The following is a 16,503-nucleotide window of genomic DNA, read 5'->3' on the forward strand; positions in this document are numbered from 1 at the left end:
GGTGGAAAGAGCAGAGTTAACAGGCTAGCAGTCCAGTAATGATGACAGAACGTTATTTGTCACCAGGGGGATATTTGGCATAGCCAGAAGCTAGGATCCTAAAGCCTGTATGTCATAATGTAACCCGAGAGTTGCATGGCAGTGCTTTTTCCATATATTTAAATGAGGATTTAGGAATTTGAGAAAAACTGAAATCGGTGATGGAACCAGCAGAGGAGTCCCACTTGAATAGGGACCCCCTGTTCCCCTCCCAGTTAGCCAATAAAAGGTGTCATTTTACATGACTGGTCGCTGCCTCCCAGTTCAAAACTCTTGCTCTATGTTTAAGATGTTTACATTTTTAAATGTATAATTTGTCCAGAAACGTCAAAACATTTACTAGAAAGTTACCCTTTTTTTTTTGGTCACCCTTCATGTAGCACCGGAAATCAGAATAATGTCGACAGCTTGCCAGGGTCACTTTGTCAAGTCCAACAGTGTGTACTGTGAGTTGGAAACATCTGACTAAAAATACATTAAGAGGACATTTTGGGGCAGAATCTCAAAGTACAGCCGAGGGTCAAAGAGCCAGGAGAGCATAAAATAAAAGCAAATATCAGAGCCCAATACATAATTGAAAATGAAAGTCAAAGAGGAAGGTTTCAGAAGTCTTAATACTCTGGAGGTCTTTTGGGGGGCTCACACGCTTGATTGTTTTAGACTTTATGTAGAAATTTGGATGACAATGTTTTAGAGTGGCGAGTCTGTGACATCACAAATCAACACTTCAGTAGCCAGCAATGATACCCCCGTGGCCATCTGAACAAAGTGCAAATTGTGGGTGACTATTAGAAAACACCCAAGACAACATGGCAGCACGGTTTATAGAACATAAGAACTCCAAAATGGAACACTTAAAAAATGGCAGCATGGTGTTTAAGAAATAAGACACACCATGATTAGCATTATTTTAGCTCTTAGTAAAAATGCAAAGACACAGAAATGGATCTGTGTGGTAAAATGTATTTCTTTATCAAGAAGACTGACTGTGCTTTGATAGTAATTCCTTAGATGTACAGTCGTAGCCAAAAGTCTGCAGAATGACACAAGTGTTGGTTTTCACAAAGTCTGCTGCTTCACTGTTTTTAGATCTTTGTGTGAGATGTTTCTCTGGTGTACTGAAGTAGAATTACAAGCCGTTCTGAAGCAGGCTCTTCTTATTTTTTCCAAGACCTCTGCAATTCACCCTGGCAGCCTGGCAATCAACGTCTGGGCCCAATCCTGACTGTTGGCTGCCACCCATTCTTGCATTAGAACATTAGAACAATCAAGACGGGAGCAGGCCGTTTGGCCCAACAGAGCTCGCCAGTCCTGTCCACTTATTTCTTCCAAAAAAAACATCAAGTCGAGTTCTGAAAGTCCCTAAAGTCCTCCTGTCCACCACACTACTTGGTCGCTTATTCCAAGTGTCTGTCATTCTTTGTGTAAAGAAAAACTTCCTGATGTTTGTGTGAAATTTCCCCTTCACAAGTTTCCAGCTGTGTCCCCGTGATCTTGATGAACTCATTTTAAAGTCACCGTCTGATCCATTGCACTGATTCTCTTCATCATTTTAAACACTTCAGTCAGGTCTCCTCTTCATATCCTGTGAAGGCTCAGCTCTTTTAATCTTTCCTCATCACTCATCCCCTGTAGCCCCCCATAATCAGCCCAGTCGCTCTTCTCTGAACTTTTTCTTGTGCTGTTATGTCCTTATGGAGACCCAAACTGCACACAGGACTCCAGATGAGGCCTCACCAGTGTGTTATAAAGCTTGAGCAGAACCTCCTGTGACTTGTACTCCACACATCAAGGCGCTATATAACCTGACAGTCTGTTAGCCTCCTTAATGGCTTCTGAACACTGTCTGGAAGGTGATAGCTTAGAGTCCACTATGGCTCCTAAATCCTTTTCATAAGGTGGTCCCTCGATTTTCTGACTGCCCATTGTGCTTTCAAAATCAATATCAGTGCTTGGAGTTGGTTGGAATTTGGGGGTTTTTTGTTTGTCCACACGCCCCTTTGAGGATTGACCGTAATTGACCTCTGGGGAGTTTCCTGGCCATGGACCGAAAATTTCGATGTTTTGTTCCCCAAGCCATTCAGTTCTCACTTTTGCTTTATGGCCCAGTGATCTGTTAGCAGAGCAGACTGGTTATGTACTCCATGAAATAAGCGGGACACTGGCATTGAAAATGAATTTAAATCTATGACGCCATTCATACCTCAGATCATTTGGTGCAGACTGCTACGATACACGTCACGAGGAATGTGGCAGCGGCGACTTGATCCCCTTCATCAGCGTCTTTGGTAAGGAAGTCCCCAGATAGACACTGACTGGTCCGTCAACGATGTCATTTCCGTTTATGTCTGATGGCCTCCTCAAGTAGAAATACCACTGCATTTAACCTGTTAAAGCCCATTGCAGCACTCCTGGTGGGATTTTAGGCCACACAAGGACTAAATAACAGGAAAGGAAAAAAGAAAAGTATTCCCCATTTTGCCGACACTGAATCATTTGGATCTTTGGCAGTCGATGTCTGTGTTATGGGCACATGGGTGTTCATGGATTGTTGTGAGCAAAAAGAGTCTTGGGTTTCAACTATAAAAACTCAGATGTGGAAATATTCATACATTCAAAATAAATCCTATTTATAAAGCCTGGCATACACACCTTTCAATGCAATTCACTTTTATAAATCACAACAATCTTGGAAATGTGCGTTTGTGAAGGCGCCTCAATCCCAGCCCGATGGCCGCCCTGAGACTACCATATATGGGCTATGCTAATCGACCTCATGCATATGCAGTCACGGCGTGGCAGCCCTTCACTGGCTAGCTGAGCAGCCTCCCACCTGCCACATCGAGACACCACCACCGGCATTTGAGGAGTTGTGTGGTGCGCTCCACGCTCTGAATTCTGAGGATCTGGGAAAGGTGTAAGGTGTCAGCACTGGAACAGGTAGCCACCGTCCTCTGCCACATAGAATGACATGATTGGACCAGGCTCTATGAAACACTGAGGGCTATGCCAGTTACCTCACCAACAAGGCAGCAACATCATATCTGCTACAGCTACTCAAAGCAAATGAGTCACGGGCTGACCCAGGCCACCAATACATGATGTTTGTCAGTGTCATCTTGGCATCACAGGTGACTTGTGCCTCAATGGAATGCAACGTCTACATTTAACGAAAGCAGCGTCGCTCTCACTGGGTGCTCTTATTTCAAAACTAGCTGTGTAAGGCCGTGCTGTAAGAAGCTCGGGGTCCTAGAAACTATTGAAATCGCCAGGATAAAAAAATTGAAATGTCGAGATGTCAGGTAATTGAAAGGAACGACTCTGGCTGTCTCTCTGCTAGGAGGTTTTGTTTTGCCAACGTGCTGGCATTGCTTGTGTATTAGCAGCTGAGAGAGTTTCTGTTTCCTCTTAGGTGAAGCGTTTACCCCGACTCTGGGCTGGACAGACAGACACACACACACTTCCACGCGTAGATGTTTATATATAAGGTGAGAGCAGTCGGTTACATTAGGAAAACCAAACAATGCTGCAAATTGTCTCTCTATGTTGGCATCTATGGAAAGTTGATGTAGCGCCAAGTCATTCGATTTACGGCTTCCAGTGCAGCTGGCATGATGGAGATGAAGCTTGGCTGAGGTACTCCTGACCAGTCGGCCAGGTGCCTGTGCCCAGAATGCTAACCGCTGTTAAGCGATGCACTTGTCGCCGGTGCTACGATGGTGTCAGAAGTGAGGTGAGAGTAAGACCCACCATGTAGTCTGCAGTGTGCCGACCACAAAGGACCTGCATGGCTCTTCTGAGGAGTAGCTGGGGAGTCTCAAGGCTGAGATCTCAGATCTCAGCACTGTTGACGGCTGAGAGACTGCTACCTCTGCAGCTTCACCATCTCCATACGCCCATTGGCCTGGATGTGCAGAAGCTGACAGGACTGGAAGAGCAATTTGAGAGATTGTGATCCCCAGGCGAGGCGAGTGAAGAAGAGCCGGTGGTAGAAGTGTGTAGTCAAAGGATGAGGCACATCACAGAGGCAGCAATGGAGGGAGAGAATCGAAGCCGATGTCCATACCTGGAATGAGTGTGCAGCATCAGTTCAGAGAATGAAAACAAGCCAAGAGACTGGCACATCTGCAGCTCCACACAAGGGGGGTCGAGTGCTCACTTCCAGCTGACAGACCACCACACGGACGAGCAGAGTTTAACACACAGACCGCTCAACATCCCTGCTGTGCCACCTGACAGCAAAGGAGATGATTATGGAATTTGGGCAGACTGGCACTCTCCCTCCTCTCCCCCCTTTACGTCAACGGAGAAGTGGCTGAAATTGAAATACCTGGGGGTGCATATTACAAATGACATCTCCCGGGGCTACAACGGGGCCAGTCTGGTAAAGAAAGCCCACCAACGCCTCTGCTTCTTCAGGAGGCTGAAGCGGGCTGATCTGCGCCCCTCCATTCTGACCTCCTTCTACAAGTGTGTGGCAGAGAGCATCCTCACCCCCGCCCCGTATAATGGGGTGGTATAGCAGCTGCTCGGCCACAGACAACAGAGCACTGCAGCGGGTGGATCATCGGCAGCAGCCCACCCACCATCGAGGACATTTACACCGGCAGGGGCAAAAGTAAGGCCTCCTCCATTCTGGAAGATGTCACTCATCCTGCACGTGGAGTTGTGTCCCCCCTTTCAAGTCAGGCAGGAGATTGTGCAGCTTACCGGTTGGCACTGCCAGGTTGAGGAGCGGCTTCTTCTTGGATGCCATCACACTAATGAATACGAAATCACTAAATCTGACTGGGACCTCGACTGCACTTTGCATTTTGTTTCAGTAGCCTCATGAACTCAACTATCTGCTGCTGCCTTTTTTTACTTGCTGCGAATTATGGCACATGCTGCAATGGTATTTCTTTTAGCCACGGTTATCTTACTTTACTTATGTGTCAATGGGATTTTGTTGTATTCTATTGTGTTGATCTGTGACACCTTTATCATGAAGCATTGGGTACTTATGGGGTACTTTTTATTATGGAGTCGTGGGCACTGTTGAATTACCGGGACTTGAGTACTGTATTGCATTTCTGCATATGGATGTTGGGATGACGATAAAAGATCCTTCATCCTTGATCCTTGAATGGAGTGAAGACGAAGACCACCCTGCCATTTCAAAGAGTCGTGTGCCGTTTTAAAAACACATTAAAGGGAGGGCTTTGCAATGACGTTGACAAGTGGCATCAGCCAGGGAGGAGTCACCCACAGTATGAGCTGCCATTCCATAATCTAAACCAGCAGCTTCAGAGCCAGCAGCAGGGGTGCCTCTGGAAAAGGCAAGCTTGCAATGTCGCAAACAGAATTCCATCTAGTGTGGCAACGGCGCCCAGTATTTATAAGGATAGCAAGTCATATGAAAAGAATCCACACTGGCCCTCGGTGCTACAATATAACGGTTAACCTCTCACTATTGAAAAGATCCACGATGAAATGGTGATTGAGAACTGCGCAAGAATACCGCATACAGTCCACACAGACCGGATGTTGGATTCTGACCCCATCTCGTCAAGTTGTGAGGCACAGACACTCATCACTTAACCATTTCTCTTCGACTCCAGGAGAGAGAGAGAGAGAGAGAGGGGTTAGGAGCCCACCCTGACACATCACATTGCCGCACCAACACGGGATCCCAGATTAGGACCAAAGTGCAGCCATGTAATGGGTGACACCTCAGCACCACACTAGTTCAGATGGAGTGGAACAGTGTGAGGTTTTTTTATGGTGGCTGGAATGCCAATTGTGTCACCAACACCCAGGTTTTTCCCTGCAGGTTGGACGGCCTACATGCAGGGCTGGATGCAGATTAATGTCATGCCCAAGACGGAACTCCAACTGCTAGAAATCAGTTATCAATTTTAATAATACTTAAAAGATCTATTTGAATCAAGTCAAGTTGGGGAACGTTGCACTGGTACATTGCGTTGCTGCACCCACTACATGTCAAAACAGCTCAGGATCCCGGTTGGCAACCCAGCAGGCAGACACGCGGTCCAGTCCCATCCTCTGGAAATGACCCTCCATCTGCCACAGCCAGGTGTTACGTGGGCGACCCCTTGGCCTGGTCCAGCCACTCGGGTCCAATGAGGATCTTATGAGCCGGATCACCCTCGGGGAAACGTGCCACATGGCCGTAGTGCCTTAACGGACGCTCCCTCACAATGCAGGTAATGTGCCTCATTCAGGACTCCATGAGCAACACAAAGTCACACCAACGGTACCCAAGGATTAGAGACACAGTACCAAAGGAGTCCAGTCTTCGTCTCAGGTCACTGGATAGCGTCCATGTCTCACAACCATATAGCAAGACAGGAAGCACCAGGACTCTAAAGACTTGGACCGGAGATAAAGGGAGCGTCACACACCCCTTTCCAGCGACCTCATGACCGCCATGCTCTTCCCATCCATCTACTGACTTCACAGGAAAAGTCACCAGAGACATGAATGTCACTAACGAGGTCAGTAAACCTCTCAACAAGGTCGACACTCTCTCCACAGACAGACACCCTGCTGATGGCTGTGCCCAAGAGGTCATTAAAGGCCTGGATCTATGGTTTTTATCAGGACACTCGCAAGCCCAGATACTTAGACTCCTCACTCAGTGTCTTGAGCGCCCTCGATCAGAGCCTCCATTGACTCCAAGAAGATCGCAGCATCGTCAGCGAAGTTAAGATCCGTGAATCTTTCTTCACCAACGGATGCCCCACAGCCGCTGGACTCCACAACTTTGCCCAACACCCAGTCCATGTCAGCATTGAACAGAGTACGAGCAGAACACAACCCTGATGAACCCCACAATCAACTGGGAAAAAACACACAGGTCCTGCCTCCACTCTGCACAGCACTCACAGTGCTAGTGTACAGGCCAGCCATGATATCCAGCAACCTTGAGGGGATCCCGTGAACCCTCAGGATGTCCCAAAAGGGGGCTCGATCAACTGAGTCAAACGTGTTGCGAAAATCGACAAAGGCTGCAAAAAAACTCTGCCAATATTCGTGTTTGCGCTCTATGAGAACCCTCAGTGCCAGGATGCGGCTGATGGTAGACCTCTTAGGCGTAAAACCAGACTGTTCCTGCCACTGGAAGGTGAGCAAGTGATCACGGATCCTATTGAGGATGACCCTGGCAAGGACCTTACCCGGCACCGAGAGTAGAGGTATCCCCCTGTAGTTGTGCAATCCAGGCGATCAGCCCTCCCTTTCCAGATAGGGACGATAAGTCCCGTTTTCCAGTCAGTTGGGATGATGCCAGTCTCCAAAATGGAAGCAAAGATTGCTGGCAATGCCAGGGGGACAGCCTTACCACCAACCTGGAGAAGTCTACCCCGGATACCACAGATCCCTGCAGCCACCCCCAACCAGCTGGTTCACCACCTGTGCCATCTCAGTGAGATTGGGGGGTTCACAGCTAATTGGAGGATCAGCCTCAAGAACCGCGGACCAGAGATATCCAACGTCCTAGCCGGAGGATCAACTTTGAACAGCTGCTCAAAGTAGCCAGCCCAGCGGGTCACAACTGCAGTGTCATCCGTAAGGACCGTCCCATTAGCTGCCCTGACTGCGACTCTCCGAGGAACAGATTCAGATGTGCGTAATGCTTCGATTCCTCTGTAAGCAGGACGTGGGTCGCTAGACCACAGATGGCGAGTCACCTGCTCACAGATTCCTCATCAGTTCCCGGTACAGACCAGAGTTGCCATTGAGCCGTGCACTGCGACTCCTTTCGATGATATCCAGGGTGCCCTGCGAGATGAAACACCGGTAACACCAACACAACCCTCAGCAACCTTCAGGGTCTTGTCACGGAAGGTCTCCCACATCACATTAGGATCGGCAATCGATCTGTTTGAATGCACCATTTATATTTTTGTGATACGTCTAGATAAATAATTAAGCAGCTATGTAATCGATGTATAAACAGCTGATTATTTACGTATTTAATAGGAGATTCGCGTCTGCGGGTTTTAAGGCACATGAAGTTTCTGTAACTTTGTTTCTTGTTTACGTATGAATAAAGTTCATTTAAAGATTCCACCGCGCTCGGACACGCACGTCCGGAGATACTGCGGCTGCGCACTGCGGGTCCGGTCACGTGGGCTGGTGTTTACAGCTGATGTCACAGCATAGACGACGTTTCGCTCGGTAGAGGAAAAAAAAAATAAACAAACAACAAACGCCATCAAGGAAACGGCGTTAGTGGCATCGGAAGGCATAGACTTGTCCAAAAAGTCTGAATGGTGCTCTCTCTCGTCGTGTAAACCATGGCGAGCACGGTGTTCCCGGTGAAACTGAAGGTGAATTTTAAAGGAGAGACGGCGACTTTACTCCTGGGCGATGCGGAAAAGAGTTGGAAAGACATCGAGGCCATGGTGAGCACTACGCGGAGGGCCGAGTTGGAGAGACCTGGCGTCCCCTGGGGTTTCTTTTTGAAGATCCTGACATGGTTAGACTTTTCGGTGACACCCGACGAAAGTGCTTGGCGAGCCGAAGCGGGGGTCACTTACATAAGTCGGGGCGGAGCTCCTCACCTCGGAATCGAGCGGAGACCAAACGGCCAACTTGGGAGACTTTAACAATCCCGAGAGCTCCGTGTTAGGCCGAGAATGTTGTCTTCGGTGCCAGGTCGTTAACGTGCGACACCGTCTGGGCTGTGAATTTACTGTTTGCGTCTGAAGTCAGAAGTGAACACCAGAATGTGCGCTGTTCCGGTTTGTGTGTTTTCATATGAACTCGTGTCCATGGTGGTATTTTTTTCCAGGTACCATTGACTGTAAGACGATCGTTTGGCGTGAGGGGACCTTTAGAGTGACAGGCACCTTGAAAAAGCCACGTCGATTTACTTTTTTTTCGTTGTGTCCTAAAAAAGGGTCGTGCTGCGTCAACTCTCTCATTTTCTTATTCCTATCGGACGCGTTGTTGTTGCCGGAAAATGTAATATTTTGATTAATTATGATGTAGTAATCAATAGTCTTTGAGAAGAATCGCGCAGTCTCTTGTAACTTTAGTATATCACGTCATGGCGCAACGCAGGTAAACATAAGAGAAATAAGGGACAAAAAAAGACATACAAAGGTCACGGGCGTGCTGTCGTGAAAGTGCACGTTAATAAAAACCCGACCGGAATCTGCACAGGCCCAGATGCGATGATCCGGGAATCGTGGCTGAACTATCGGAGGTCGAGCCGACTACACACCTTCACCATCTCGAGGGGCGCTTGTTAGGGGCATAGAAAAGCCTCTAGGATGAGGACTGGCTTAACAGTGAGTCGGCAATAAAGTGACGGAACAAGAAGTAATTTTAATAAAAAATAACAACAGCAGACCAAGGAAGCGAAGTTCTCAAGTGTTGAAGAGCAGAGCGAAAGGTGCAGGTGGAGGCTTACGAAGAGAAAAAATGGGTGGCTCTGAAAACTGCTCATAAATGAACAATTTAGGAGTTCCTGAAGACAGGATCGGGAGTCGTCCATCTTTTGTTTGCAGATGTCAGAAAAGAAAGGAACATGCAATTCTACACTGTACTGTATACTCTTTGGTTTAAGCAATGTGTGACACAATTGCAATTTAAGAGTCACAGCAATAACACCAAACGGCAAGACATTCCCCGCTCTTTTTTGGTAGTTTAAGCCAGATGAACCGATTATTGGCCAGGTTTTATTCATATTATTTTGCCAGCACTCACATTTGAACTCTGCTTATATTTTTGACATATTGTGTTGAGTGTTCATAAGAATTACATCTGAACACTTTGGAATCACTTTATGTCCAGAACCTCCTGACTCCCTGGTATGAAACCCCCCATATGTGATATACAGCAGCTCCGGTCATGAAGGGCCCCAGTGGCTGCAGGTTTTCATTCTAACCCTTTTCTTAATTAGTGACCTATTTTTCCTTCTAATTAACTTCTTTTGAATTCATTTTATTTGACTCGCTCTTGAAGACTCTGACCCACTTATTGTTTCTTTTTCCTTAATTAGCAGCCAAACAATACGGAGATACAAAAGGAACCAAAACACGACCAGCCAGCTGTGACCATCATACAATATCTGAAAATACAAAGGCTGGCGGTCTCAGGAATGTTGGTTTCCTCAGGTCCCCAAAACATTGGAACAGAGCTCTTCGAAAAGTAAAGAAAAAAATCAACAATTTTGAAAATATTTTGCTGCTAATTAACTTCTTTTGAATTAATTTTAATTGACATTGAGATTTGTTCCCCTGAATTGCTTCATTGTTCCTCTGAATTGTTTCCTTAAATGGCACAGAAACAGAAATGATATGTGAAGTGAGGGAGCCAACAGGAGACCACCTAATTCAGGGACACAAACTCCAATCAATTTCTTAATGAGGCGCTGATTCTTGTTGTTAATTAAACCCGTTTCTTTTTTAACTCCATGGTTTATCGATGCTCTCGTTATGCAATAGCAGACATTGTGGATTTTCTCTTTTCTAAGAGCAATGGGGACCTGAGCAGATCAGCATTCCTGAGACCTTCTCCTTTCTTTATTTTCAGGTATTGTGTGATCAGCAATGTTGGTCATGTTTTGGTTCATTTAATCTCTCATTATTGTTTGGCCGCTAATTAAGGAAAAAGAAACAATTAAGGGGTCCAAGTCTTCAAGAGCAAGTCGATTATAATTAATTTAAAAAAAAATAATTAGTAGCAAAAACGGGACACTAATTAAGAAAAGGGTTAGAATGAAAATCTGCAGCTACTGGGGCTCTCCAGGACTGGAGTTGGGGAATCCTGCTATACAGTTTGACTCGTCTTGATGTTAAGTTATGCAAGACATGAAGCTTTTGCCCCCCAATCTGTGGCCCTATAGACCCAAGAAAATCCTCATTTTGTAGGCCACATCTTGTGCAGAAAATGATACCCTTGTGATACAGAGTAAACCAGAAGGTGTCTTCAGCAAAAGTGATGAGTAGGTCTCAAACGTTGTGCAGACCACATTAACGGACCTAAGGGGCTCACCGCCTAATTGGGTATGAGGGGTCAAAGGTATTCCTTTTCACAAAACATTGACAGAATGGCCATCTGTAATATTGGCAAATACTCTTTCAAGTTTGCTGATCAAAAAAATTATATTTTTAACATTTTGTTTGTTTACTGGTGGTCTCTGCCCTCGAAAGAGCCACTCATAGAAGGCCGAAAATGAGAGATTTTAAACATATGCATGTTGGGTATCGTCATAGACCAGTGCTCCCCAGACTCGGTCCTCAGGGGCCCACCGTGCTGCAGACTTTTATTCCAACCAGATTCATAATCAGTGACAACACCTGATAGCCCTCATCTCGTTTGATTAGCTGGGATGTTTTTCCCTCTTATTCTACATTCAAAAAAGCAACATTGTGATTTTTTTTCCATTTTTAAGACATTAACAAATATTTCTGCTTTTGCTATAGATTTAAATGCTTAATTCTGTTTTGTTGATTTCATTCTATTTTGCCCTTTCTCTGTGCAGTTTTTTCCCTTTGTTGTATCTTATTAATGACAATTAAAAACGAGCAGAGCAAACAACACGGAATAATCAAAGGCTGCAAGTACTTTAGTGTCTGACCCACAAATTAGGATTAATTAAACAATTAGAACACCTAGAAAAGTAGAATGAAAATCAAGATGAAAATATTGTTAAAACGAAAAAAAATTTGGTACATTTTAATATATATATATATATATATATATATATATATACACAGTGGGTATGGAAAGTATTCAGACCCCCTTCAATTTGTCACTCTTTGTTATATTGCAACCATTTGCTAAAATCATTTAAATTAATTTTTCCCTCATTAATGTACACATAGCACCCCAAATTGACAGACAAAAAAAAGAATTGTTGCAGATTTATTAAAAAAGAAAAACTGAAATCTCACCTGGTCCTAAGTATTCAGCCCCTTTGCTGTGACACTCGTGATATATTTAACTCGGTGCTTTCCATTTCTTCTGCTCATCCTTGAGCTCACCTTCATTTGAGTCCAGCTGTGTTTGATTCTACTGACTGGACTGATTAGGAAAGCCACCCACCTGTCTGTCTATATAAGACCTCACAGCTCACAATGCACGTCAGAGCAAATGAGAATCAGGAGGTCAAAGGAACTGCCTGAAGAGCTCAGAGACAGAATTGTGGCAAGGCACAGATCTGGCCAAGTTACAAAAAAATTTCTCCTGCGCTTAAGGTTCCCAAGAGCACAGTGGCCTCCATAATCCTTAAATGGAAGACGTTTGGGACAACCAGAACCCTTCCTAGAGCTGGCTGTCCGGCCAAGCTGAGCTACCGGGGGAGAAGAGCCTTGGTGGAGAGGTAAAGAAGAACCCAAAGATCACTTTGGCTGAGCTCCAGAGATGCAGTCAGGAGATGGGAGAAAGTTGTAGAAAGTCAACCATCACTGCAGCCCTCCACCAGTCAGGGCTTTATGGCAGAGTGGCCTGTCGGAAGCCTCTCCTCAGTGCCGGACACAAGACAGCCAGCATGGAGTTTGCTAAAAGACACCTGAAGGACTCGGAGATGGTGAGAAATAAGATTCTCTGGTCTGATGAGACCAACATAGAACTTTTTGGCCTTAATTCTAAGCGGTATGTGTGGAGACAACCAGGCACTGCTCATCACTTGTCCAATACAGTCCCCACAGTGAAGCATGGCGGTGGCAGCATCATGCTGTGGGGGTGTTTTTCAGCTGCAGGGACAGGATGACTAATTGCAATCGAGGGGAAGATGAATGCGGCCGGCCAAGTACAGGGATATCCTGGACAGAAACCTTCTCCAGAGTGCTAAGGACCTCAGACTGGGACCTTCCAACAAGACAATGACCCTAAGCACACAGCTAAAAGAACGAAGGAGTGGCTTCACAACAACTCTGTGACTGTTCTTGAATGGCCCAGCCAGAGCCCTGACTTAAACCCAATGGAGAATCTCCGGAGAGACCTAAAAATGGCTGTCCACCAACGTTTACCATCCAACCTGACAGAACTGGAGAGGATCTGCAAGGAGGAATGGCAGAGGACCCCCAAATCCAGGTGTGAAAAACTTGTTGCATCTTTCATAAGAAGACTCCTGGCTGTATGAGCTCAAAAGGGGGCTTCTACTAAATACTGAGGGTTCAAAGGGTCTGAATACTTAGGACCAGGTGAGATTTCAGTTTTTCTTTTTTAATAAATCTGCAACAATTTCAATAATTCTTTTTTTTGTCTGTCAATATGGGGTGCTGTGTGTACATTAATGAGGAAAAAAATGAATTTAAATGATTTTAGCAAATGGCTGCAATATAACAGAGTGAAAAATTGAAGGGGGTCTGAGAGAGAGAGAGAGACATATAGATGGATATAGAGAGAGATAGATAGATAGATACCAGGGAGTCAGGAGGTTCTGGACATAAAGTGATTCCAAAGTGTTCAGATGTAATTCTTATGAACACTCAACACAATATGTCAAAAATATAAGCAGAGTTTAAATGTGAGTGCTGGCAAAATAATATGAATAAAACCTGGCCAATAATCGGTTCATCTGGCTTAAACTACCAAAAAAGAGCGGGGAATGTCTTGCCGTTTGGTGTTATTGCTGTGACTCTTAAATTGCAATTGTGTCACACATTGCTTAAACCAAAGAGTATACAGTACAGTGTAGAATTGCATTTTCCTTTCTTTTCTGACATCTGCAAACAAAAGATGGACGACTCCTGATCCTGTCTTCAGGAACTCCTAAATTGTTCATTTATGAGCAGTTTTCAGAGCCGCCTTGGGCAATAACAGTTCACTGAATGAGCCCAGGAGTTCAATTAAAAACAGAAGCTGTTGGAACAAAACCAGCAGCCACAGGGGGTCCCCAGGACCGAGTTTGGGAAGCCCTGTTTTAGGCTGTTTCAAGGTCTGTGATTACACACATGATATTTTTGGCCCTATATGGACCTCTCTCAGAGGGTGACAAATGACACATTTCTATTACATTTGAGAAGATGTAGACCTTAAAGCTTACATTTTAATATCTCCAATATTTGACAGAACTATTCTGGTTTATTATGTACTTCTACATCACTGAACACCCTGAATTCGAGTGTCTTACACTAATTTAGACTTTTTGTTTTCAAGGTCACTTGCCACTTGTGAGAGATATTATCGGTGCCATTTCTTTTGTTTTTCCAATTGCAGCACAAGCAGGTGAAGGGACTTGCTGAGGGTCACACAGTGTTAGTAGTGGGATTTGAACCCACACCCTTAATGTTTGAAGACCAAATGCTTGCCCACTGTGCCACGCTGCCTGCTTGCCAATATGCCACACTGCCTGCCAGCTTTTCACAATTCATAGTACTTAAGGATACAAACTGCCTCCAGATCTGCTGGTCTGAGATGTCTGCCAGCTTGTCGAGGTGACCATAGTTTGTGCCTGCAATGTGTGGATTCCCCTATTAATGTGCAGACAATACTCCAGTAATGTCTATTGTGCATCTGGACAGCAAACCCAGTGTCACGTTACAGAACTTCTAGTCGTTGTGTATGTCAGACTTGTCGACTCCAATTGCTGATCTCATCATTGGACAATGTCAATGGCTAAAAGTAATTTGACCGGCACAATTACATGACTGTGATGATTTTTCAGCACTGTTACGCTGCTGCGGTGCCTGATGGAGCCAGTGGTGTACAAAGGGTAAACCGTTACTGTGAGTTCATCCATAATCTCGGCCCCTTTTTCTTTTTTTGCTGTGGTATGTAAAACATCAGACAGTTGAGCTTCTTTTCTCTTGATGTGGTTCAAAACACCTGCATTTCTTATTTCTGTTTGCTCCATCATATGCATTGAACTTCCAGAAGAGCATTCATTGGTTGTAAGCTGTCACGCACTGAGAGCCCACCTCATGCGACTAAAGACAACGTTAAACGTGTTGGAGGGGTGAGTCACTGAGTGTGTCAGACTAGACGACTGGCCTTCTGCTGGTGATCACCAAGTTTATATCAATGAAGGCTATGACATCAAATGTGACACGGCCTAAAGTCAGATTGTGTTACGCTTTTCTGAGACATGGACCCTTTAGGTGGCCTTTCATATCTTGTGCGTGGACAGAGCTCTTGTTTTGTTTAAAGCCAGGACAAAACAGCTGTTCTTCAGTCGGGTGATGGCCTTTTGGGCACCTGGGAATCGAGTACCTGGACGTTTTTGGTTCCATTCTCTCCCCGCAATCCTCATGAGCGTTTGTTTCTCCTTCCCGAGGACCTGCTGAATCTCTTGGGAAGCTTCTGATGGGTCGTGATTTCACTCGCCATATTGCTTAACCTATTTAAAATTCTCTTTGCCTCCAGAATTCATTCATACATACATACATGCATGCATTTCTTGTACTGTATATGTGTGATATTTCTTATCCCATAATAGAAAAACCTAGGACTCCTAATGGACTCTCTGTCCAGTTGAAGGAATGTGTGTGGCGTGTAAGTGAAGAGAGCTTATACTCTTAACACCCTGGTGAGGCCTCATCTTGAGCACCGTGTACAGTTTTGGTACAGAGGAGCAGCACTAGAGAAAGTCCAGACAAGAGCGACGTGGCTAATGCTATGTGGGAATTAGCTGTGAGGGAACACTGAGGAGATTAACATTTTCAGCTTTCTGGACATAATTTCTTTCCCCTGGCTATGGGACAACGAAACAGACTCCTGCTTCCAAATTCAATTCAGACTACACTGAATCACTCCACGGCCTCTGTTAGTGCGCATGGCTTCTGATTAACAACTACTGACTGCCTTTGACGGTTTAAACATCTCGTGATACACAAACTGCATGTTTGGCACTCGCCCATCTTCTGTTTCCTCATGTCCAGCGTACTTGAGGCTTCACAAATGTCCCGGCAAAGTGAAGTGTATGTTACACTGGTCTATGAACTGCACTGTGAAAGCTCCTTCTGTGTCTGTCTTGCACATATTTCTCTCTCTCATCCTCCTTGTAGGTAAACGGTATCCAGGTAGAACTTGCTTTATGTTGCTCCATGGGCCTGGGGAACGACACTTTGTGTCACCGTACTGCTCGTGTATGGACGATATGACAGTAAAGTCCACTTGAACTTTAAAATTAGTGGCAAATAATAAAAATGAAAATATGAAGGGAACAATATGTATTTCTGAAGCACATTTTCATACACAGGATGTGCTACAAGTGCTTTTACAGCATGCTAAAGAAAAACAAATGAAATAATAGATAAACATAGTAATGAATAAGTGTTATACAGAAGATAATAAATAATACACACTGTTTACCAAGAGATGCAGAGCCCTTCAATGTTGAATTGTGTTAGTAGAGTGGATCCTGAAAGGAGTTACTCAGCAAAGGCACAGAGACACAGTTGAACGCTTAAGAGTACAAATGACACACACGTTAGGAAGAATTACAGATGCGTGGAACAAGTTACTAAGTAGGTAATGTGAAAGGGTATTATGATACGGGTGGGG

General features: G+C 45.1%; 1 protein-coding gene across 4 annotated transcripts in view; it reads left to right on the top strand.

Annotated features, from left to right (window-relative positions):
• The first annotated feature begins 8,158 nt into the window (after nucleotides 1-8,158).
• The window catches only part of nbr1a (NBR1 autophagy cargo receptor a), a 57,948-nt gene continuing 49,603 nt past the window's right edge, over nucleotides 8,159-16,503 (top strand). For 2 of the 4 annotated variants that reach the window (XM_039740682.1, XM_039740684.1), the window contains exon 1: nucleotides 8,159-8,447. In XM_039740682.1, the coding sequence (XP_039596616.1) occupies nucleotides 8,340-8,447 (108 nt within the window). In that variant the 5' untranslated portion in view covers nucleotides 8,159-8,339. The remainder of the gene's footprint in view (nucleotides 8,448-16,503) is intronic. The other 2 variants (XM_039740681.1, XM_039740683.1) reach the window with 1 other exon arrangement.

Source organism: Polypterus senegalus, chromosome 17, assembly GCF_016835505.1.
Source record: "Polypterus senegalus isolate Bchr_013 chromosome 17, ASM1683550v1, whole genome shotgun sequence".
NCBI lineage: Eukaryota > Metazoa > Chordata > Cladistia > Polypteriformes > Polypteridae > Polypterus > Polypterus senegalus.